Source organism: Peromyscus maniculatus, chromosome 6 (assembly GCF_049852395.1).
Source record: "Peromyscus maniculatus bairdii isolate BWxNUB_F1_BW_parent chromosome 6, HU_Pman_BW_mat_3.1, whole genome shotgun sequence".
Classification (NCBI taxonomy): Eukaryota; Metazoa; Chordata; class Mammalia; order Rodentia; family Cricetidae; genus Peromyscus; species Peromyscus maniculatus.
In genome coordinates this window covers 87,878,569-87,902,793 of record NC_134857.1, presented here as the reverse complement: position 1 = coordinate 87,902,793, position 24,225 = coordinate 87,878,569, and the positions used below count along the sequence as shown (strand labels likewise).

The 24,225-nt window shown below is 49.5% G+C and overlaps 1 protein-coding gene across 3 annotated transcripts in view; it reads left to right on the top strand.

Annotated features, from left to right (window-relative positions):
• Slc6a17 (solute carrier family 6 member 17) overlaps positions 1-24,225 on the top strand; it is a 46,498-nt gene that overhangs the window by 9,835 nt on the left and 12,438 nt on the right. For all 3 annotated transcript variants that reach the window (XM_006979501.4, XM_076574793.1, XM_076574792.1), the window contains exons 2-6: positions 7,675-8,047; positions 12,496-12,653; positions 14,303-14,429; positions 15,123-15,304; positions 16,804-16,914. In XM_006979501.4, coding sequence (XP_006979563.1) covers positions 7,762-8,047; positions 12,496-12,653; positions 14,303-14,429; positions 15,123-15,304; positions 16,804-16,914 — 864 coding nt within the window. In that variant the 5' untranslated portion in view covers positions 7,675-7,761. The remainder of the gene's footprint in view (positions 1-7,674; positions 8,048-12,495; positions 12,654-14,302; positions 14,430-15,122; positions 15,305-16,803; positions 16,915-24,225) is intronic.

Genomic DNA, 24,225 nt, shown 5'->3' with positions numbered 1-24,225 from the left:
GCCTTAAGAAGGGCTTTAAGGCTGGGCATGGTGGAGCACGCCTCTAATCTTAGTGCTTGGGAGGCAGAGGCAAGTGGGTCTCTGTGAGTTTGAGGCCAGCCTGATCTACAGAGTTCAAGGACAGCCAGGGTTGTTTCACAGAGGATCCCTGTCTCGAGAAACAACAAAAAACAAAAACAAAGATAAAGAAGAAGAAAGAAAGAAGGGCTATGGGTTCTCGTTAGAACGCCTTGTGTTTCTAGCAGTTGCTTCCGAAGGCTACATGTAAGGGCCAACAAGATGGCTCAGCAGTTAGAGTTGTTTGCCACCAAGACTGATGATCTAAGTTTGGTCCTGGAGACCCACATGGTGGACAGAAAGCACCAACTCCCCCAAGTTGTCCTCAGACGTGCACATGTATGCACCCATGCACACATACATATGCACACATACTAACACAAACATACTCGTATGTAAACAAAAAAAATGTAAAGGCCGTAAGTAGGATGGCTAAGATAAATGAATAGGGAGCCTACCAAAGGTTCCCGAGAAAACAGAGGGCCTGAAGCAGAGCAGGGTGGTGGGGTCAGGACAGAGACGGACACCCCTGCAAGACTTCATGACCACTGGATGGAGTGAAAGAGGGAGGAATTCAAAATGGAGCTGGAGTCCTTGCAGGTGCATTCTGGGAAAGGAAGTCCGAGGGAAGCTGCCTTGAAACCATGCAGGGCATGTCAGCTTACCTTTGGGGACGGTCAGACGTTTGGAGAAAATAACTAAAAATAACTTGGAGGACAATTTGTATTTCTGATAGCAGTCTAACATGTTTTGAGCTGTGTGAAAGCCCCGAGGTACTGAGGTAATTAGGAAAACTGCTAGGGTCACAACCGCTTGTCACGTGGAAATCAGTAAGCCACTATTCGTTCTCCGAGAGAAAGGGATGGAGCCACATTTTCTTTCCACCGCCTGATGATATTCTTGAACTGGACCCTTGGCCTTGAGGCCGAGATGCTGGAGCTCTCAGTTCCTGCTTAGAGTACACCTCTGCTTTTCTTCAGGATGGCCGGGTCACAGGATGCTTTCCGGGGTCGTAAACTTTAGGGAGCAGAATTGGGCACACCACAGATGGGAAAATGTGTGCACTGTAGTGTGAATGGTTGGGCTAGCTGCCTGCCTTCCCAAAGATAGCATCCTGTTCACTCAGCTTCTCTGGGGAGTTCATGCTTTAAATGATCTGATATAAGAGATACTTCAGATCCAGAGGAGCTAATCTATCATTCCGGAAGAGCCTTTCCTCTGTATTCAGTAGCTTTGGGGTAAGGGACCCTGGGCGTGGCCCTGCTCACAGCATGAGAACAGCCATGCCCTGCCTATGGCTGATTACTGAGGCGCTGTGCCTGAACATTTGTTGTGGAGTCATTAGAGCTCTGGCGGAAGGTATTTTTTACCTGTCTGCCTCCTAGTCTCACTATATTTTTTCTCTCTCTCCTTTAAAGAAGATTCACAGTTCACTGCTCAGTCCTGCTTTTCTCCCGTGAGCTATTCTGAGCTCTGAGCCATGCACACGGGTTGCTAAGTGACAAGCTGGCATGGAGGTTGTTCTGCACTCCAGCCCCTCTGTGTTGTGCTTTAAGTAATGGAGGCGTTCCTGTCAGAGTACCACGCCACTTCATCGTCTGATGTGCTGCTCGTGAAAGACTTCACAACCCACCCCAACTACTACAGGGGGATAACTGGAGTAGAGTCAGGCTGCTTGTCAACACCTCCTCACTACACTCCAGCAGGATCTCAGCTGATGGAGAGTGGTAGGACAGACAGACTGCAGAGCCTGCGACACCCAATCCCTGAGTGGTCATACTTGGTTCATGCATGTGGTGTGCAGGAGGGACACACTCTGCATGTATGCTGGGAGGCTGCACAGATTCCTCATTTACACACAGGGAAACTGAGGTCCTGCAAAATTAGGGTGCTGCTCACATATCTGGCTCATGGCTGGTCCTCTGGAATGAAAAGGCAGAGAGGAGAGATGTTGCCCTCTCAGGAGTCTAGTATCTTGGTGTTTGTTCCAGGCTGTTTTAGAGCCATTTGCTAGGTAACTGTGGATTTCCACATCCTGGTCTGGAAGCTGGCAGTTAGCCATAGACAACAAGCCAGAGCATGGTCTCCAGACTTGGGGGGCAAGTTATGAGGACTAGGGTTAAGAAAGGTCATGTCAAGGGGCTGGTACCACCTTCCTTTTAAAGAAGCTGCACAAGGCTGCTGAAATGGTTCAGGAGGTAAAGGCAATTGCCACCAAGCCTGATGACCTGAGTTCAATCCACCCACGTGGTGGAAGGAGAGAATCAGCTCCCACAAATTGTCTTCTGACCTCCATGTGTGCTGTGGTGTGCGTGTGCATGCGCCCACAGAATGAACAGGTAGAGGAGTAGATCTGTGGGGTGTGGCCTTGGCTCTGGACTACCCTTTTCTGGTTGCTCCCGTGTGTAGATGAAGGGCATACAGTTTACTGCCTGCTTCCCTGAGCTGGAGCAGTGCTCAAACGAGAGCCCACAGAGAGAAGCATTGGTGAGAACCTTTTAGTGTTGTATGCTTTAGAATATACCCATGACAGATGAGGGAACCGAAGCCCAGGCAGTTGATACACAGTGATGCTGGGATTCGAATCCAAGTCCAGCATAATCAATACCCCATACTATACCAGCATGGTGTGCGAGAAATGGTTTTAAAATGACTTTAAATGACCACAGATGCTATATATGAACTGTTTTTATTGCTAATAACAGTGCCTAACTTTTATAAATTGTGTTGCTGAGGTTTGGGATCCATACCTGGAACTGCATGGTGTTTACTTGACTTGGGTGTGATGAGTGTGGTGCTGGTCAGAAGACTTAGGAGGGCCTAGTTCTTGCTATGAAGAATGAGCATTTCTGGGCTGTGAATGTAGCTCAGCAGGAGAGCACTTGCCTGTGTTCACAAGGCCCTGGGTTAGATCATTAGCACCACAAGAGAAAAAAACGTGGGCATTTCTGAGGTGGGCCGAAATGTTTCTCTCAGCCACCTGCCTCTACTTGCACCCTCTGCTCACTCTGTCTTGCAGGCTTTCCTTCCTTCCTTCCTTCCTTCCTTCCTTCCTTCCTTCCTTCCTTCCTTCCTTCCTCCCTCCCTCCCTCCCTCCCTCCCTCCCTCCCTCCCTCCCTTCCTTCCTTCCTTCCTTCCTTCCTTCCTTTCTCTCTCTCTTGAGTTCCTTTTTTCTTTCTTTCTTTCTTTCTTTCTTTCTTTCTTTCTTTCTTTCTTTCTTTCTTTCTTTCTTTCCTTCCTTCCTTCCTTCCTTCCTTCCTTCCTTCCTTCCTTCCTTCCGTCCTCCCTTCCTTTTTCTTTTTTTGGTTTCTCTGTGTAGCTCTGGCTTTCCTGGAACTTGCTTTGTAGACCAGGCTGGCCTCAAACTCATGGAGATCCATCTAATTTGGCTCTTGAGTGCTGGGATAAAGGCATGTACCATCACGGCCCCGCCACTCTGGTTCTTTCTAAGGAGAAAGGGGAATCACATAAGTGAATATACATGAGAACGTACATAGTTCAGTGTACAGCCACGAACACTGCCAGGCCTTCAGGCTGCAGCTGTTGGCAGTTGGATCCTTCCTTTGTGTCTCCTCTTCCTTCCAGCCATTGGCTGCATCCCCCAGCAGCTTTCTGGGAGAGGGGGGCTGTCATTAAATGCAGCCATTTTCATCATGAGGAGATCAGCCCTTGGGTAACTAATGGGTCTTTTCCAGGAGCACACAGCTCGTATGTGGCCAGGTCCTCCAGTGGTCAGCACCTCATCAGGAATGCCCATCCACGTCCTTGCTCCCCATCATGCTTTTCCTGCTCTTCCCTGTGCCTCACCCTGACCATTTGGACCACATTGCTGTTCTTGGATCACATTACTAACACTACTTCCTTTCATAAGTGTGTGTGGGTGTACATGCGTGTGTGCATGTGTGTGTGTGTGTGTGACTCCTATCTCTGCTAGTGTTCTCTCCTGTCATTTAGGCCTCTGCTCCAGAGCCACCACAATGCCTTTCCTGACTTCCTCCCTCTCCAGCGTGAAGGCAGGGGGCTCCTTTCCACCCATGCTCTTTCTTTGCCGCACACTTCACCCCTGGCCATTACATTTGATATTTATTTCTTTAGTACCTGTCCCTCTGAAAAATGTGAACTACACAAGAGGGTCTGTTTTGCTCACTGCAGTGTCACTTTCCCAGAACAGATCCAGGTATGCCTGGCTCCTTCCTGCAACCCCTCCCCCAGATCAACAGTGTTGATCCTGACTTGATGAGTGGGATACCCTGTTAGGGTGTCAGGAGGACGGAGTAGTCTGGGTAATTGATTTCCTCTCTCTGAGCCTTAGTTTTCACACACACACACACACACACACACACACACACACAAACACGCATGCATGCACCCACGCTTACATACACATATATGCATGTCGAATGTCATATTGGGTGACATTTAATTTTTTCAGAATATGCTTCTGTCATCACCTGAAAATAATCACTGGATTTAGAACTTCCTGATTGTGGCTTCCGCCCAGCACCGCAGCTTGCAGGCTCACATCATAAGCTTGCATCCTGCAGACCCAGTGGTTCAGGGGTCCCCAGGCCCCTATCCCCTAGAGTGGAGGACACTCTGACATCAGGAGGGGAAAGCCATGCAGCAGAGTGTGGCCCTGTGGCTGCTGGGCACTCGGCTATGGCTGTCCTCTGGCTTTCCAACTGTGTGCTGCCCTTGTCCTTGAGTGTTCATAGCTGAAAGTGGTACTTTTTTTTTTCCTTTCACAATAGTGACTAGAGCTGCTACTCACCAGGTGTTTATGGGGAAACATAGTTGGTCAGCATTTGGGTGGATTCTGCAGCTGGCAGAGATCTCCCCCGGCTTTCTCCACTTTGAGCTTAATGATCAATAGATCAGACCTAATGCACTGCAGAACGTTCTGTGAAATCCTAGGTGGGAGAGGTAGCTGGGGAAAAGTCTAAGCCAAGGCCTCCCAGTGATTGCAATCTCCAGACCCCCAACCATATCCCTGGCTCTGATCTGCAGTAAAAGCTTTCAAGGTTAGCTGCAGGGGAGGAGCAGATTCCCAGACAAGGAGTGCTTGTGAATGCCTTAGGCTTCCTCCATTTGAGGGCCATGGGGTCAGGGACCTTCTGCATGTCTGGGATGACTCACCCTGACATCCCAGGCCCAGACACGCGCCTCCCTATTGCATAACTCCTAGAACACCCTTCACTGTATAGCATGGGCTATGCAGCAACTGGGAAGAGAGCCCGAGAACTCAAGAGCCCACAGACACACAAGTGCCACCTTGGACACCCTCTAGGACACAACGGGATGTTCAACTAACCCACTGTGCCAATGTGGGGCATCCTCCAGGATGCGATGGACTATTCAGCTAACCCACTATGGTGTCTCAACAGAGTGTCTTATTGTGAATTCTGAGACCTTTTAGGCAGGCTGACTCTGCCCTAGTTCCTCCAAAGCCCAAGACCTTGATGTCTTGTTCCTGGGGTAGAGAGGACAGTTGCAAAAGATTCACTGCTGTTCTTGAACAAAAAGAGCAGGTTAGTGTCACCTGCTGATGTGGCCCACAGCCTGGCCTGGGTAGAGCTAGCCAGCCCCACAGGCTAGCATGGATGGTTCCCCCGTGCCCATCATATGGGCCTCACAGCCTTAGCACACTCATAGCAGGGACGGGCTAGCCAGTCAGGTCCCAGCTGGAGTTAGCCAGAAGGGTTGTACCAACTCCAGAAGAAAGAATGCCTTGTGCCCTTCTGCCACACAGTGACCTTGCCCGTGCTTTCCAGGGGGCATAGACCCATGGGAAGAAGAGCAAGCCTGGCTCAGAGACAGCTTGTTCCCTTAATAAAGTAATTACAGAGCTGGCTAATTTACATCCCTAGAAAGATGCAGGGCAACGGTAGGCTGGGGGGTGTGGATAAGTGTGTGTTTAATTTTAAATCCTCCAGCCTCTCCTTAATGAGGAGGTGCCTTGAAATACAGCAGAACGCTGGGATTCTTCAAAGCGCTCCTTTTCTCGGTGCTTCCTTTCTTCAAGGGAAAGTGTAAAAGACAAATGAGGGGAGGCAGCAGCAGGGGAGGGTTGGCCTCCCCCGTCATGTTGTGCCGACATTATCTGCCATAAAGCTGTCGCTGAAGGATGGAGAACCAGCTCTTGGCTGCAGTGGCCCTCAGATAATGTCAGTGCTGAGCAATGACCCAGGCTGTGTTGGCACCAAGCAAGCATTTCTAGGGCTCTGGTGCCAGAATCCATAGCTGAGCCCGGGCAGCTTTCCTGCCAGGGAAATGAAAGGGACTTAGTAGCTACTGTCCAGGAGCCCCATCAGGAGACCCAGGGAGCTTTCTGAATCATAGGTGGGCTCTCAGTTCTACCGAACTCCTGGTGGCTCTTTGGCCCATGGGTTATGTTTTGAACAGGAAGAATTTGGAGAAGCCAGACGCTGGCTTCCTGTGTGTGTTAGCTACTTTCTCATGGCTGTAGCCAAAGACCTGACAAGAAGCAGCTTGAGAGAAGCAGGACTTTGTCTTAGGGTTCCTGTTGCTGTGAAGAGACACCGTGGCCAATGCAACTCTTTAAAAGGAAAAACATTTAATTGGGGTGGCTTACACTTTCAGAGGTTTAGTCCATTATCATCATGGCGTGACATGGTGTTGTGCGGGCAGACATGGTGCTGGAGAAGGAGCTGAGAGTCCTACGTCTCGACCCACAGACAACAGGAAGTGAGTCCCTGGGTGTGGCCTGAACATATATGAGACCTCAAAGCCTGCCTCTGCTGTGACACACTTCCTCCAACAAGGCCATACTAACTCCAACAATACCACACCTCCTAAATAGTGCCCCTCCCTATGATCTTATGGGGGCCAATTACATTCAAACTTCCACAGTCTTCTTTTGCCTCATAGATCAAGGAAACAGCTTCCATCGTGGGTGCAGCTAGGGGCATTGGTACAAGGAGCACGAGACTGCTTGCTCAAATCTATCCCCACAGGCTAGGAAGCCCAGAAGGGATGCTGACTTTTTTTTCTACCCTTTTCACTCCATCCGGGACCTCAGCCCGTGGGATGGTAGGCACACATTCAGGGTAGATATTACCCCCTCCCTTCCTCCTCTCTGGAAACGCCCTCTTTCAACACTCAAAGGTGTACTTCACGAAGCTGTTCCTTAATTCAACAAGTTGACCGTTGAAATCAACTACCATTCCAGCGTCCCAATGCAGATGGGGTTTTGGCTAAGTAGAATACAGCAGGGGTAGGTGTGAGCCACAACCACGCTACCTCAGAAGGGGAAGGGTATGGGTATCCCCAGAGGTCTAGGCTATGCATTATAAAAGGTGGATGACATGGCAGATAGCCTGTGTTTGTGTTTCGCATATGGTTTTACTGGTTCTGCCCCATTAGGGTTTCCAGCACCTTCTAGTGGTACCCAGGTAACACCTATAGGAAAACAATGTATGTTTACTTTCCACTCCCCAGTGAGCACCTTGGTGGGGACAGAGGTGAACTTAACACTTGGGAATCTGGAGCCAATATGGGCTCTGTACCGGGGACTTGATTTTGGTTCTGTGCGTCTACTCAGGGCTCCTTATTTCTGGCATTGCCAGCCAATCCTCTGCTGCTTATCTGCTTTCACAGGCCTTTGGATGAGAGAGAGCTGACAGAAGCCGAACCCCACCTTCTCTGCGTGCTGGGGAACAGGGCTACACAGCCCCAGTGGCACCCATGCCGAAGAACAGCAAGGTGACCCAGCGTGAACACAGCAATGAGCATGTCACCGAGTCCGTGGCTGATTTGCTGGCCCTCGAGGAGCCTGTGGACTATAAGCAGAGTGTACTGAATGTGGCGGGAGAGACAGGTGGCAGGCAGAAGGCGGCGGAGGAGGAGCTGGACGCGGAGGACCGGCCAGCCTGGAATAGTAAGCTGCAGTACATCCTGGCCCAGATCGGCTTTTCTGTGGGCCTGGGCAACATCTGGAGGTTCCCCTACCTGTGCCAGAAAAATGGAGGAGGTAAGAGGTAACCATGGTTGATCGAGGGTACCTGGAAAATGGGTTGGGCTGGGAGAGAAAGGACCATGCCTTTGCTGTGGCAGAACTGGAGTCCTTGGAGACAGGAGCGCAGAATTCCAGAACAAGACTCAGAGTCACACAGTGGTGCCGGGCGGTGGTGGCGCACATCTTTAATCCTAGCACTCGGGAGGCAGAGCCAGGCAGATCTCTGTGAGTTTAAGGCCAGCCTGGTCTACAGAGCGAGATCCAAGACAGGGACCAAAACTACATGGAGAAACGCTGTCTGGGAAAAAAAAAAAAAAAGAGTTACACAGTGGCTCGTAGGTATAAAAAGTCTGGAGGTCATGTTAGGAGTGGGGGTTCTGGCTGCAGGCTGCCACAGTTCAGATCCCACCCTGGCCATAGCCAGTCAGGCCTGGGACCTAGTACAAGCTGCTGGACTTCTGTGCCTGTCACTGCTTACTCTGCAAATTGAATGTAAGAGCACTTCCTGCCTACTCTTGAGAGTTGGAAGGATTCCGTGAATTTTATACACTACCTTGGTAAAGAACAACTGTTGGCTGTGACTATCGAACACTTAGGAGATGCAAAGCACGGTTTTAAGCTCTTAAATGGATGTTGGGCTCAACTGCTTGTAACTCCTCCCATTTGAGCATCTTGGAACAACAAAAGCACTGGTTTCACATGGTTCACCCGTGGGTTCCTCCCAGTAACCCTGTTTAAGGAGAAGGTCGTTGTCTTTACTTTAGAGACTATAAAACTGAGGCACAGATGAGTTGGGTAATTTTTCCAGGTCATGTGACATGAAGGTTTAATGCTAATGGTGGGATTCCACCTGGTGGGCATGGCCTGTGCACTTTATACAACATGGGCTGGCTGCCTGTAGTGGATCCTCACGCTGCACCTGGATGCAAATTCCTCTTGAGCATATGGCCTGCTATAAAATTGTCCTCAGTGCTGACGAAGCACCCAGAGCACGTAGATCTCCCTAGGTACTGTCTCTCCTGAGTGTGGAAGTTTACCGGAACTTTCTAGAGGCAGACTGGCTTGAAATGATGGGAAAATTACAGAAAATAAAGAAAACCGTGGTAGGCTTATATTTTAGTTTCCTTTCTATGGGTGATAAAATACTCTGACTAAAAGCAGAGGGAAGGGTTTATTTGGCTTACACTTCCAGCTCACAGCCCATCATTGAGGGAAATCAGGGCAGGAGATCAAGCAAGAACTTCTCAAGAAATCCTGGATAAACACTGCTTGCTGGCTTGCTTACAGTATACTGCTTAGCTAGCTTTCTCCTGTAGCCCAGACCACTTCCCCAGAGAATGGAGCTGCCTGTAGTGGGCTGGGCTCTCCAAGATCAATTACTTATCAAGGAAATCCCCAGAAGACATGCCCATCGGCCGGTCTGATCCGGTCCCTATACCAAGTTCCCCTTCTCACATGACTATAGTCCCGCTGATGGTCAGTGTTAACAAGGAACGCTAGAAGCTGCATTTCCAAGCCCACACTTGTGTTCCTGAGAAATCTGTACACCATGGAACTTCATAGCTCCTGAACCACCACCCCCCCCCCCCCCGGGACCACCCGACTCCAGCCTTTTGGACGGCTACAGCTTTTTAGGCATTTTGACTTAGCTCCTTCCTGCCTTCTCCAAGGGATTCCTAATATTGTAGCCTCTCCCAAAATTTCTGCTCCATTCAGAGAGGGACACCCCACCTTTGGATCGGTTACTTTTTCCATTACTGGAACAAAATAGCTAACAGAAGAAACTTGAGAGAGGACGGACTTAGTTTGGTTCAGGGTTTCAGGGCAGCTCAGTCTGTCCGGGTGGCAATGTGAATGAGTGTCTCCTGTCAGAGAAAGCCTGTTGGGGAGCTCACCCTGAGGCAGAGCAGCAGGAAGCAGAGAGAAATACAGAGTCAGGGACAGGCTGTAACTCTCCAAGGTCCACCCAGGGACTCACTCTGCCAGCCAGACCTCCTCAAGGCTGCACAGCAGCATTCTTCCTTAGTCTTCCTGTTCAAAGTAACTCATTCCTTTTTCACAGCACCCTTTGGAGAGTGCAGGAGTATGAAGTGAATATTTATTTTGTAAATAAAAAATGGGTGCATATCAGTGGTTTCATATGGTTTTGTCTAATATTTTCTTTCTGTCAACATAGACGACGACGAAATAACAGCAAAGAGAGATCAAGTAATTTGTCCAAAGGTGCAGAGTAGGTGGCGGAGCCCGGGTTCCAGTCTTGATGATCTGACCCATGAGTCTGGTCTCAGCTCCTTTTCAGTCTGTATCTCAATTAAATGGGGCCAAAAATGGACTCTTAAGCCCCAGAAATAAATGGGCTGTGCCAAAAGCAAGGTATGGTGTATAGACAGGGATCTGGGGAACTGCAGAGAGCCAGGCTCTGCTCACTTGTGGTTGCCTTCTGCTAACTGTCCTGATGCCCTGAGTGATGCTCCCCGCTATTTAGTCCTAAGACTCCTGAGAGGCACTGAGGCATCAGAAGAAATCCAAGTTGTGTTTTCCAAGGTGGAAGAGGGTGCTGCATGATTTCAATGATTGACTCACAAAAGTGCCTTTGATTAATCATGAATTCAGCTCATCTAAGTGTGCTGGCCTTGAGCCCTCTGGCCAGACTAAACTTCATGTGGTCATGACCTGCAGTCATGACTAAGACAGAAGGAACCTGGGCCATGGGAGGCCAATCCACAGTCTTTTGGCCACAGATCACTTTTAGAGGATCTCCCCAGGTTTGGAGAAGAGGAGAGAAACATTTAAAGGAGATACCAATGTTTTCTGACACCCCGACACTCATCTCCCTGTACATCTTGTCCTTCCCGAGAACACTGAGGTAAAATTAAGAAAAACAGCGAGGCTCCTCCTTGTTGTCTTCCTGCAATGGATTGTTTCTGTTGCTTCTGTTTCTCTCCACCAAAGACCAAGACTGACTGGGGGGGAGGGGGGGGTTCGTGCCTATGGTTCTTTAGGATCTCCCTTTTCTGAGCACTTGATGGGGCTGCTTGTGAGGGACAGGATGAATGAGTGGATAACTGCACGTGCCTCCGTTCATGCGTGCGTGCATGTGTGTGCACGTGCGTGCATGTGCGTGTGTGTTTTAAGATGCAGCTGCTCTGTGAGGCTCCGTGGGAAGCTTCTCTTGGAAGGCTCTCCCCTGTGAGTTCTCTCAGCAGATGTGGGCTCAGGTGGCCCCCTGTGGTGTGACCAATCCAGGATGTGTGCATACACATGCCTGCTGACTTTGTCTAAAGGAACCTGAGGGAGCATGCCTCCCACGAGGTCTCCCAGGATGGCATTGGGGCCTTCTGTTTCTCCTGCATCCCCCAAAGCCTGAGTCTGCCATAGAGGAGACCCATGGAAAACAGCTTCTGTTGCTGACGGATAGGTGTCCAGTAGTTGCCTGACCTCCAGTGTTCATTGGCAGATTAGGCATGTGCCTGAGAAGGGTGAGTGACAAGGGACAGAGCAGTGTAGCTGAGGCTTTGGGGGACTCCTCTCTTGAGAGGGTTTCCCTGAAGGTGCTAGGTAACCCAGGAGACAGGAGCCAGCAAGACAGTTTGACAGGCAGGGCCTGGCCGATAGTGTTGCTAACAGGGCTATGTTCTTGGCACAACTCTTGGTGGGGTGCACTCATCCATGTCCAGCCGTGGCTCTAATTCTCTTGCTAAATGCCCTGTCACTTGGAATTGAGATCCTGTCTGTAGCTAGGTTGAAGACAGCAAGATTAATTTGTTATCTGTAATCTTTAGCAGATCATTCCATCCTTTATGATTCCCTTATCACGCTTTCCTGAACAACTAATTTCTCTTCCATTCCTCCCAATTAGCTGCAGATTAATGGTGAAGCTGATCAGACCCTCTCTCTCCCTGGAGAGTTTCCAAGCTCAGCTCCTCTAGAGTTGCTCAGTCTGCTGCGTCAGCATCTGTCTCAGATGCCAGCAGGCTGGACCACAGAGTGGGAAGGTGGGTGGGAGTGAGCCCTTGGGAACGAGTGAGCAGGACCTGGGACATCTGGGAGGGTGGTGGACAGGTGTCCACAGAGCACTATGTGAGGCCAGCGTCTGTGACTTGACATGTGGCTCCCCGAGAGGCAGGGAGATATCTGCTTCTGAGCCCAGCCTTGAGAGCAGAAGGCACTGGCATCCATATGCTCCCTCATTTCACATCTCAAGTCAGAGGATCAAGGAGAGGAGAGGTCTGAATGGGCCAGTGTTGGAGAGATCACAGCCACGGGCCACACCGTTTGCAGAGAAGCTCCAGATGGCCTAAGATGTGGCTGAGTCTGTTGGACGTGGCTGCCACCCCTTCCCGTACATGGTTGCCACTGCCCACACACTATAGCTGAGACTGCAGGGCATGGCTGCCACCCCTTTCCTCACACTGCCACTCGGATCCAGACCTTCTCTAATGGCCTTTCTCTTCTCCATGCAGGTGCCTACCTGGTGCCCTACCTGGTGCTGCTGATCATTATTGGCATCCCCCTCTTCTTTCTGGAGCTGGCTGTGGGCCAGAGGATCCGCCGTGGCAGCATCGGCGTGTGGCACTACGTGTGCCCCCGCCTGGGGGGCATCGGCTTTTCCAGCTGTATTGTGAGTTCAGAGCTGGGGGCTGGCACTGTGTGGGAGGCAGAAGGGCCACTTTTGGATCGTGTGGAGGAGGTCACCAGGTTTACAGGCCAGAGTCCTGGGCCAATGCAAGGGGAGCAAGAAGGAACATCAAGAGAATAACTTACAGCTGGTGTTTCAGGGCCATTGTCACCATATTTCCTAAGCTGAAAGTTGACACTGCCAGAAACCATATGTGACATTCATAAACGATGAAAAAAAAATGGGCCATGTTCACAAGGATATCTCAGTCCTTATTAGCTGGGGACAGATGGACTATCCCAGGTCCCCACCACTCCTCACCAGCTCAGCTCCTCACAAATTCCTTTCCCTTTCCTTGGGAAATGAGTTTCAAATATATGTGGCTTAGGACTCCTTGCTAGAGTGCCATGCAAATGAACAGTTGAAATATTCAGACGGGAGCCTAAGGGTCAACCCAGGAGCCATGAGGGCTTGGGAGACTTCCTGGGACTTAGGTGGGGACTTCTAGGCTCATCTGTGTGGCTGTAGGTGAAATCTTGCTGAGAGCTACAAATGGCTGAGGAAATTGAGCATCCCTTAAAGGTGAAGCCTGCAGGGGCCCACTCTCATACTTGAGATAAAATCTGGAATTCACTTCTGGAAGGGACTGAGGAGCCTAGCAAACATGGTAGGAAGGTTATCCTAAGTCTGTTCCATCCTGTTGTCAAATGAGGCATCACCTTTGCTCAGCTTACTCTGGTCAGCTACAGTGTAACTGCCAGGCTGGCCCTGTGCGCACATGGGGGAGCAGGGGAACCCTCTACTTGGACCGAAAACACCTTGGACCGAAAACACCAACCACAGTTAAAGAAATGGATGCCCCTCCGTGTGTTTATCCCAGTGCAAACCCCTCCCTCGTTCTCTCTGTGTTTGTAGACACGTGCTCCTTCCTTCACACAGTTGCTCACGTGAAAGGGAAGAAACCAGGGGCCCTCTGCATTCACACTAGTGAGCATTCTCAATTGTCTGGGACAGCCAGGCCTCTGGAAGGGACCTCTGAGCATCAGGGGCAGATGCAGCCGAACCCTGTCTGTTAAACATTGCTAGACCCTCCTGTTTTAATAAAACACTGCCAAGCTTAGTTGCCGTGTCTCTAGGGGTGGGCTGCTCACATTTCCAGAGAAAGAGCAGCACCCGAGAGAAGAGCAGAGGTGGGAAAACCAGTGATCCGTACAATCTCAAAAGGCACCACCATCTGGGCCTGTAAGGACCAGTGCTGTGGTGCGTCTCCACGGTCCTGGAGGGCATCTCTAATTAGAATCCTGAGTCATCAGGAAATGATGGGGGAAGGGCTTCAAATGTCTTACAGGAATTTTAAACTGGAAAGGATTAACATTTTAAGAGTTTATTGCTTAAAGGAGAAAATTTTAATATCCCAGGAATTCCTTTGTGGACTGCCTGAGTACCAGATGAATGGAGAAGGACTGGGATCAACCTCCGCCCCCACTCCATCTCACCCCCCTCCCCCATTCCATCTCACCCCATCCCCCCACCCCATCCCCACATCCTCCATCATGGCTGGTTTTGAGCTGCTGGGCCTTGGATGGAGTGCAGGGGGCAGGGGGTGGCTTCACCTGCAGCCTCTGTGACCTTAGCCTGACCCTTGTCCTCAGGTCTGCCTCTTCGTCGGGCTGTACTACAATGTGATCATTGGGTGGAGTGTCTTCTACTTCTTCAAGTCTTTCCAGTACCCCCTGCCCTGGAGCGAATGTCCTGTCATTAGGAATGGGACTACAGCAGGCAAGTGTGGGACCCCTGAGGAACCCCAACTGTGGTCTCCGGCTAGCCCTATCCCGGGAAGGAGTCTAAACTGTTTAGTGCTAAGATTTGGGGTTTCATTAGTTCATTGAGTCGCTTTGGAGAAATCACTTTACATCTTGATCCTTATTTTTTTTTTTTAATCCTTCTAAGGAAATGACCTATTGATCTCCTGCTGGCCTGGCACACACAGGTCTCAGGGATTGAATTTTTTTTTTTTTTTTTAGTTATTATGAACTACTGTGTTACTCCAATAGCGTATGTCTAAGAATAATTTTAATTTGTGCGCAGCAGACCGTCCCAATCCACAGATAGGAAAGCAGATCCTGAAGCCATTTTCCCATTCTCATTCTGTCCGTTTAACCAGTGATCTGACATCTGAGTTTCCAGCCTGTCTCAGGGCCTCCCCCAAGAACCTTTAGACGAGTTTGGCACTTCTTTCTTTTTGTGAATTAATGAGCAGACGATGGGCTAGGTGGGAATTCAGCCACGTGACTGTGGCCCAAAGCCTCACAGGTCCCGTCAGAGACTCAGGATTCCTCAGGGATCGGCCAGATCGTGGCACAGCCCACCCTCAGCTACCCACTCGCCCACTGCCGCCTGGGCAGGGTCCCACACAGGAGATGGCCCGTAGGGCTGGAAGCTGAGGCCCTGTGGCCTTTGCTGTGCTTTCAGTGGTGGAACCTGAGTGTGAGAAGAGCTCAGCCACTACCTACTTCTGGTACCGAGAGGCCTTGGACATCTCCAACTCCATCTCAGAGAGTGGAGGCCTCAACTGGAAGATGACACTCTGCCTCCTCGTGGCCTGGAGCATCGTGGGCATGGCAGTAGTCAAGGGCATCCAGTCCTCTGGAAAGGTGAGCTGGGAAAAGGCAGCAGGGACCCAGACAGCAGGAGCTTGGGTCCCAGCCCACCAAGGAAGACTACTTGAGTGACAGCATTGGCCTCCTGGGAGGGGGCGGGGCACTGTCACCACAGACAGTTCAAGGGTGAGCTTGCTGGAGAGTCATTACTGGGACCCCTGTGTGCCTTGGTGCTCCCAGCTCAGGCCTGTTCCGAAAACATGAAGGAGCTAGAGGTGTTGGCCTTGGGGCGCCACCTGTCTAGGTGGTGCCCCCTTAAGTTCTCGAGGAAAAGCCCTTGCATCGGGTAGTCTAAGAAGTTTTTGGTGAAACTCTGCCCTGTGCCGTCTGCAGATGAAGGGCTGTTAGAGCATCTGAGAACTTTGAGGCCCCCAAACAGTCCAGTCAACGACGGTCATCACAGCTGAGCCCTATCCTCCTTTCCCAGCAGTTCAATCTTTATTATTTATGACCCAGTAGAATTCTTGGACCGCCAGGGATAGAAAGGATGGCAGACATCCGAGAGCCCCCACTCATTTTACAGACAAGGAAACTGAGGTCTCTATAGGGGAAAGTGCCTCATCTAAGGTCCTATGGCTAGTCTGTCTGGGCTGGAACTGGAGCCCCGGCTGGTCGGCCGAGGCTCTTGGTTCTTTGTCAGATGGATGAGTAAGGAAGCTGAGTTGTAGAAACACCAGTGGCATCATCTCAGCCTCCAACCTCCTCCCTCTCCGGAAGCCAGAATAGCAGCTGACACTTCATGGCATTTGTCAGAACTGTCACTTTTGCACGTCCTTGGCTCTCACCAACGTGATAAGTTAGGAATATTACAGCCCTTTAGAGATGGGGAGATGGACGCATACTAAGTGGGTGGCCTGAGGCCTCAGGATCCGTTGATGGTAAGCTGAAAGGTCAGTACTCATGCAGGTAGTTCAGGAAGCATCCTCTCAGCCTTTCTGCTGCCCTGTCCTTCGCACCCCAGGATTCGTTTCACTGCAGCCGAGGTCCCATGATCCAATTCTTTGAGTATGGCTCTGTACCAGGCAAGTAGCACGTAGTTCAGGTTCCGGATCCCTAGGGGCTAGGCCCTCTTCTGGTGGGTTCTGTTGGGGAACAGTGTCAAGACCTCCTAGATGCCTTCTGCTATAGGACCTCGAAGGACAGGGGAGATCCTGGAATGGTCTACCGGGGACATGAGACGGGACGATGAGGAGGATGAGCACCATGTTTTTTCACCCCACAACAGCTGTTACAAGTGTGGACCGCTAGTTCAGTCCCGCCAGCCCTTGAAAGGCAGACCAGCTCCAGACACAGCCATGCTGACTCCAGCTTGTTCTGCTCCTGCCTGGGCCAGATGGATAGTGGGTTTGGCTCGGTGCCTGGGGTCTCCAGGCTCCAAGTGCTGCTGGCTGATATCAGAGGAGGATCATGGGCCCCAGCTGTGAGCCAGGAAGGGGGGTGCTGCCAGCTGCAGGAGGGGCTCTGCCTGACAGGGGCCTCTGTCTTCTCTGCAGGTCATGTATTTCAGCTCCCTCTTCCCCTACGTGGTGTTGGCCTGCTTCCTGGTTCGGGGGCTGCTGCTGCGAGGGGCGGTAGATGGCATCCTGCACATGTTCACTCCTAAGGTCTGTGGTTTCCACATGGGCGGGGCGTGGGGGGGGGAGCCCTGGCAGATCCACCGGGCCTGGTCGGCTTCATGCGCGTTTACACCCAAACCCAACTGTGTGTCAGGGGTTTTGCTCGCCTCTGTAGGAAGGCACAAGAAAGGGGCAGAGGCTCTGCCCTCATGTTTCAAGGAGAGGGACACTGCTTCCATCTGAGTAGAATCAAAGGCTCCGAAGAGAGGCGGCATCTGAAATGAGCCTTGCAGGGCAGAAAGGGCTTCGGTGAGTACCAGGATGATTTATTAATCCAAGGAAACCACGTGAGCAGGGACGTGGAAAAGCACCGCGCGTGCCTGCAGCAACGGCAGAGGCATATTCCGTTTCAATGTGAGGAGGGAGCTTTACTCGCTCATTTTTGAGAGGGAGCTTCATTCCGTGCATCTGTGATAACAGGAGCCAAGAGGATGGACCCCCCTCAGGAATTTCAGTTCGTGCCCAAGTCAGGAGAGCAAGGAGCCCATTCAGCCACTCTCCTAATCCGATGACTAGCTTGTGAAGGTGCTGTGAGGGATCTCTGTTCATAGAGGATGCCGCTGAGAAACAGGTGCCCTGCATATGCACACTAGCCTTCGGGAAGGTGGTCTGTCCCCATCTCATGGCCGTGACCATTTAGACCACTGGGCACAGCTATGTGAGTCAGGCCACAGGGGAATAATAATTTCAAATTGCCCTAAACAATGTGCATCAGCGCCTCCGGCTGGTGGAGCTAAGAATTTCACCTCCAAATTCCCCTGATAAGTAGTAGCCAAAAGGAGCTTCCTAAGACTCTAGCCCATGGGCTCCAGGTCAGACTGGGCCAGAACAGCTTGAAACCTCAGGGCTCAATAGTGCCACCATACATATGCATACAAATGCACACACACACTCCCATACACAGGTAGTTCACACGGGGTGATAAAGAAAACCCCAGATTATTGTTGTTTTATTTTTGCTCTTTTGGGGGCCCCACCATCCAGCTCCCAAATAAATCACACAGAGAGGCTTATTCTTACTTATAAGTGCCCGGCCTTAGCTTGGCCTATTTCTTGCCAGCTTTTCTTAACTAAATTATCCCGTCTACCTTTTGCCTCTGGGCTTTTCCCATTCTCTTACTTCTGTAAATCTTACTCTTACTTTGTGGTGGGCATTCTGTGTAACTGGGTGGCTGGTCCCTGATGTCCTCTACCTTCTCTGGCTCCTAGCTCTAGCTCCTTCCAGTTTTCTCCTTCTATATATACTCTCTGCCTGCCAGCCTGGTCTATGTCTCTCTCCTGCCTTACTATTGGCCATTCAGCTCTTTATTAGACCATCAGGTGTTTTAGACAGGCACAGTAACACAGCTTCACAGAGTTAAACAAATGCAACATAAACAAAAGTAACACACCTTTTCTACAACACCAGATTCCATGGAGTTTGAAGTCCCCAGATCTCTGACTCTCCTGCCCTGATATTGTGAGTAGGTTCCTGGTGTGTGGAGGATGGCCATGGTTAGGACCTATACTACCCATAACTGCACAAACTGGCCTTAGGCCTCCTTGGACTGAACAACCAAGATTTCTACAGACATGCTTACAAAGACTCGCCTTCTAAAGCATGAAGTATGTCTCCTAAAGCAAACCATAGGGCTGTTAACATGTGATATCTGACAGAGAACCAGTCTGCTTCCTCTGGGGTAAGTGATCATGAGAAGGCCATCAGCCTCTATGAACTACTTCAACAGTTACCCTAGTCACACAATCTTAGATGTCTACTTGAGTCTTTGAGCTAGACTTCACTGATCTATATGAGGATATTAGATGCTCTGACGATGCACATGAACATGGAGATTCACAAATGTCTCCAGATAGGCTGCTGATGGACTTGAGAGTCATTGGTATGAAGATCCTAAAGTTAATGGCAGAGACTCGCTGGATTTGGCCACCAGCCCCAGCACACACAGAACTTCAATTCACCTCACTGGATTCAGACACCCATTACAATGTCTCTTTAATTCTGAAATATCTCAAGCTTATAATTATATCTCTAGTAGTGTAATAGGCATTTTAAAGAAGTAAAACATTACAGATGCCAATCAAGTGTCTTTGTAATGCTCTCTGTTGTCACATTCCTTTCTCAAAGGCAGCCACTGGCAGTCTGCTCTTACTGCTATAACAAAATACCTTAGACTAAATAATTTATAAGCAAAAGAAATTTATTGCTCATAGTTCTAGAACTGGGAAGGCCAAGGTGAAGGCACCAGAAGATTCCATTGTGAAAGGGCAAAGGAACCAGCTTGAGCCTCTATTGTAAAGGCCCTGATCCCATTCACAAGAGTGGTTTCCTCACAGTTTAATCACTTCCAGGGAACCGCTCCTGAATATTGGTTTCCAATATGCAAATTGGGGGTTACAGAAACTGTTGTCCTGAATTTGGGATTCATCTTGCTAATGCACTCTTTGAGATGTTAAACATAGACATATTTCTATAAACAGTGAAGGGTAGCAGGTAAGGGAGGCAGAGGAGAAGAAAGAGGCACACATATCCAGTCCCCCCAGGCAGAGTGGGGGAAATGTTTGAATAAAGGTGAGATACGCAGATGATGAAGATGGCCAATGACCAATCATCAGTCAACAGAAGTGTCATTGGTGACCTTCGTAAGAGATGTTTTGGTAGAATATGGGGACAAACTCTTATAGTAATGAACTAAAAGGAAATGCAAGGTAATGCATTAGAAACAAGTAAGAGGAGCATTTATATCCAGTAGTTTCACTATAAAAGGAAACAAAAACAAAAGGAGAAATGGAATAGTACATGGAGAAGATCCTTGTGTCAAGTATATTATTGCAGAATTTATATAATGATGAAAATAATTCGTCGAACACTGACAGGCCAGAATTGAAAATGATGCAAGAGCTTCGAAAAAGTCTGGCATCTCCATATGATGCAACAATTCTACTCTTAGACTTGTATCCGAGAAAACTCCGAATGTGTATTCACACAAAGTTTGAACATGAATGTTCAAAGCAGCATGGCTTATAATAGCCCCGAAGTAGAAACAACCAAAATGTCAATCAGCTGAGGAACGGACAAACAAAAGGTGGCAGGTGCATCAAATGAAGTAGTGCCCAGCCACAGAAAGGCATGATGCACCAGAGCTGTGATAATGGCACAGTATAGTGTGGGCCACGCCAGCATGAGGACCTGAATTTGATCCCTGAAACCTACGTAAAAGAGACAGGCATGGTGGCATGTCCCTGTAACCTAGCTCTGTGGATGCGGACAGGATCCCTGGGACCGGGTTCTATTTAAGCTCTATGCTAGCCGTCAGTGTTCAATGAATTGGTAATCAATCCAGTGAGATAGCCTGTCTCAAAATAAATAAATAAATGGTGGAGAGCAACTGAGGAAGAGACTCAGGGCTGACCTCTGACCTCCGCTAGTGGACACACAGAAATAGACAACCCTCCCCCTATGAATATATTTAGGCGGCACACAAGAATAAAGTACTGATACATGCTACAATAGGGAAGGAAGCATTGCCGCACACTGGAAAACAGTAAGCAAATCGAAAGAAGCCAGACACAAGAGGCCACCGAGCGTGCAATTCCAAGCACATGAAATGTCCAGAATATACAAATCCACGGAGATATTACACTCGTAGTCACCTAGGGCGGGACGTGACTACTAGTTAATAGAAACGTGCTTCTTTTAAGGACAAGGAAGAGGCTCTGAATTGATAGTGATACTGACTGTTCAACATTTATGTGCTAAAAATTGTTGACCTGTACACTTTAGAAAGATCCAGATGGCATCAGAGAGAGGCCCCGGGTCCTTGAGGGAAGAGTTGGCGTTAGCTGGATCCACACCCACCCACAAGGGAGAGGGCAGCCCCTGGCATGGCGCTGGCAGGAAGAAGCTGTAGGGAGGGTTCTCATGGTGATAGTGGCATTTCTCAGTGAGGTAGGAAACCAACTGGTCAGCTAGGAATAAGAATGAAGGAGGAGCACTGAGGGCTAAGGAGGTGTGAGTGTCAGGTCGCTGTCCACTTGGGAACAGTGGACAGGCATGGCCCTAAAAGCCATCTGGTAGATGGGGCTCTGGAGTGGGCGGGACCTCAGTAGCACGGGCCTCCCCTAGCTCTCAGCAATCTGAGATGCAGCTTTTTGCAAATGAACATTCTGGGAGCACATTGCTTCCCAGGTCAGTGAGGTGTTATACTCCTCTCGTATATCAACTATCGACACCTTCTAATGCCCCTCAGGGCAAGTGTTCTTATTACTGCTGTTTTCCAAAGGAGGCGAATTAACGATGGAGTGAGGCTGTGAGGGGAAAGAGCAGAGCAGCTCGCTAGGTACTCTGGGACTCTTTGGGATGCCGCACATTGAGGAAGTGTGGAGACCAAGAGCAAGATGGCATGCTCCAAGAATGGGAGAGCTCCATGGAGTGTGGGAGGAATATACACACGTGTCTGTATATATGTTGTAACATGGGATGTCTCTCTCATGTGCTGGTATCTGTCTGAACCTCACTGGAAGAATACTCAGGAAGCCAAACCACAGTTACTTATTTCTGGGAAAGGAAACTGAACTTCTGGGGTTGAGAGGTAAAGAAAAGGAGCCCAAAGGACCATGAGTCTATATATATATTAACTCTCAGAGAAAAGCAGAGAGGTTCTTGAAAGTTCCAAGATCCCAAGGAAACAACCTAGTTGTGGGACTTCTTGACTCCCATTTGAGCAAAGACCTCTTGAAGAAGATGCCCAGCCTTGTGACACCCAGCTTCCACTGGGGAGGTTCCTTAACTCTTGGCGTCTACTTCCACGGCTGTGGGAGAGAGTACACGGTGATACCCCTGCACAGAGCTGTCAGCGGAGCTCAGAACTGCTCCTGGCAAGGGGGGAACACACGGCAAGCACAAGCTATTATTCTCCCTGTCCCTGGTGAAGGTGACACTGTTCTTAGGCAGTGGGAACTCGGCACTCCAGTGCCATCTGGTGTCTGCGACTCAGTCTGGCTCTGCCGTGGCAGGTGCTAGAGAAATACTGAGAAGCAAGGGTGTGTGCTGCTGTCTCACGTGGGTGCTGCTGTGATGTGTCACTCAGGCTGGTGCTCAGCAGCTGCTTGTGCATTCAGAAAGCATCTTCTATGCTGCAAAATGCCTTGTTCCCTTGGCAGGAAGTGACTTAGACACCATGCGAAAGAAACAGCAGGAAGCCAATGCTGTTTCACACTGGGCAGGAATGGGCTTCTCTCCAGAGCAGAAAATCCCTTCCCACCTCTCCTCTTGTAGTCTTATCCCAATATTTGGAAGGGACATGGGGCCTCCCCTCTCGATTGACCTCCATTGGCACTTCTTGAAACCACATACTGCCATCCCATGAAGCCCGACAAGAGCCTCCTTTAAAATCAAGTAGCATCAGGCGGTCAGTACTGAAGCCTCCTGATGCAGTGCACCTCCAGATTGGCTTTGGGTATCTGTTCACCTCCATCATCAGAAGTGTCCCCCACTTAAGCTATGGACCAGAAAAGCAAGGGTGTGGGAGAACACCCACACAGGGCAATCTCCCCTCCAAGGGTAAACGCTACTGTTAGGTGATTTTATGGGGCCTCCGATCTCAATTTGCAGCTATCAGTCTGCTTCAAAGTCATCTAGGGCTGGGGGTGGGGTTGGGGGTGGGGATTTAGAAGAATGAGCTTGGTCTCCTGCTGATGGTTTCTGAAGCTGGGTAAAGACTATAGCAGGGTCTTGCTATACTACGCTTTTCTACTTTTGTTCATTTTATAATACACGGGCCATATTTAAAAGGAATAATGATAGCTATGATGATCTTAATAAAAGAAACAATTGTTTCTAACCAAAATGGTTACATACACCTCAACTCTGCCCTGTTCTTTGAGATGTTCCTCAAGTTATTAGATCAGACTTAACTAGTCAGTTTGGGACTGGGCTGTCTCCCCTGGAATAGTTGCTTTCACTTAAGAAATTTAGCCCTAAACAGTGATGGAGCTTGACATATAACCACATTCTTGCTTTAGCTTTAGGGGATGATGGGAATCCTAACAAAGTCCCATGTTTGGGTCTCAAAGATAGGCGAAACCATGACAGTGGACACCAGGAAGCGCCAGTGATGGCCAGCATGACCTCAGAGTATATGTAATCAGTTGTGAATTATTGTGTACCCTAATAAAATTTACCCAAAGATCAGTGGACAGAACAAGCCACTAGATTAAACTAGAGGTCAGGCAGTAGTGGCACACACCTTTAATCCTAGTACTCAGGAGGCATAGTTCCATCTGGATCTCTGTGAGTTCAAAGCTACCCTGGACTACATGAGATTGACTCAGTCTAGGAGAGAAAACAGAGCCAGGCAGCGGTGGCACACACCTTTAATCCCAATACTTGGGAGTCACATGCCTTTAACCCCAGCACTAAAAAGGAAGTGATATGGTGGGTGGAGAAAGGTATATAAGGCGTGAGGAGACAGGAACTAAAAGCTTTTCATCAGAAGCGTCCCTTTCAACTAGAGGCTTTTTCAGCTGAAGCCCTTTCGGCCAGAGCTCTTTCAGGCTGAGGAGCTGGTGAGGTCAGAGGGGGTGGCTGTGGCCGCTCTGCTTCTTTGATCTTTCAGCTTTCACCCCAATATCTGGCTCTGGGATTTTTATTAAGATCATTTAGGTATTCATATTACAGTAATCCCTCAACCCATTTCTGGGTTTTGGAGAGTCATTGAAAATCTGTCACCCGAGGGGGTAGGGGAGGAGTGTGTCCTTTCTCACAAGTGAATGACTAGTTTCTTCTCCCTTTCTCTAATCTCCACTTTTCTATTAGGCCCAGCACAGACCTCTGTTTCTTAATGCCTTAAAAACACACGCCTCGCTTTGCTTTTTGCTTTGGTTCCTGCAGAACTCCTTTGGAGGGAAAACGGCCTGCACAGATGCCAGGCTATTTATAGTCGTTATTGATTCACTTGGTGTGAAGATTCATATTGTGTTGCTGCAACCCTGAAGTGTTTGATTACAGGGTTCTGCCCTGAACCTTGCTAGGGGATGTTAATATGGCTGGGTCTCATAGCGCCATATTACTGTCTTAAATTAAAATTAGAAGCAAAAGCCTCAAGTCCAAACCAGTTTGGCCCCAAGGTTTTACATAGGAGCCCTGGGCCTGGGTTACTTCTGTAAGAACAAAACACAAAACTAAAACTAAAACCTTTCATTTCCAGCAAAAGCCAAACCTCAGTGTTAGGGATGAAGCTCAGAAGTAGAGCAGGATCCTAGCATGCAGGAGGCCCTGAGTTACACACACACACACACACAC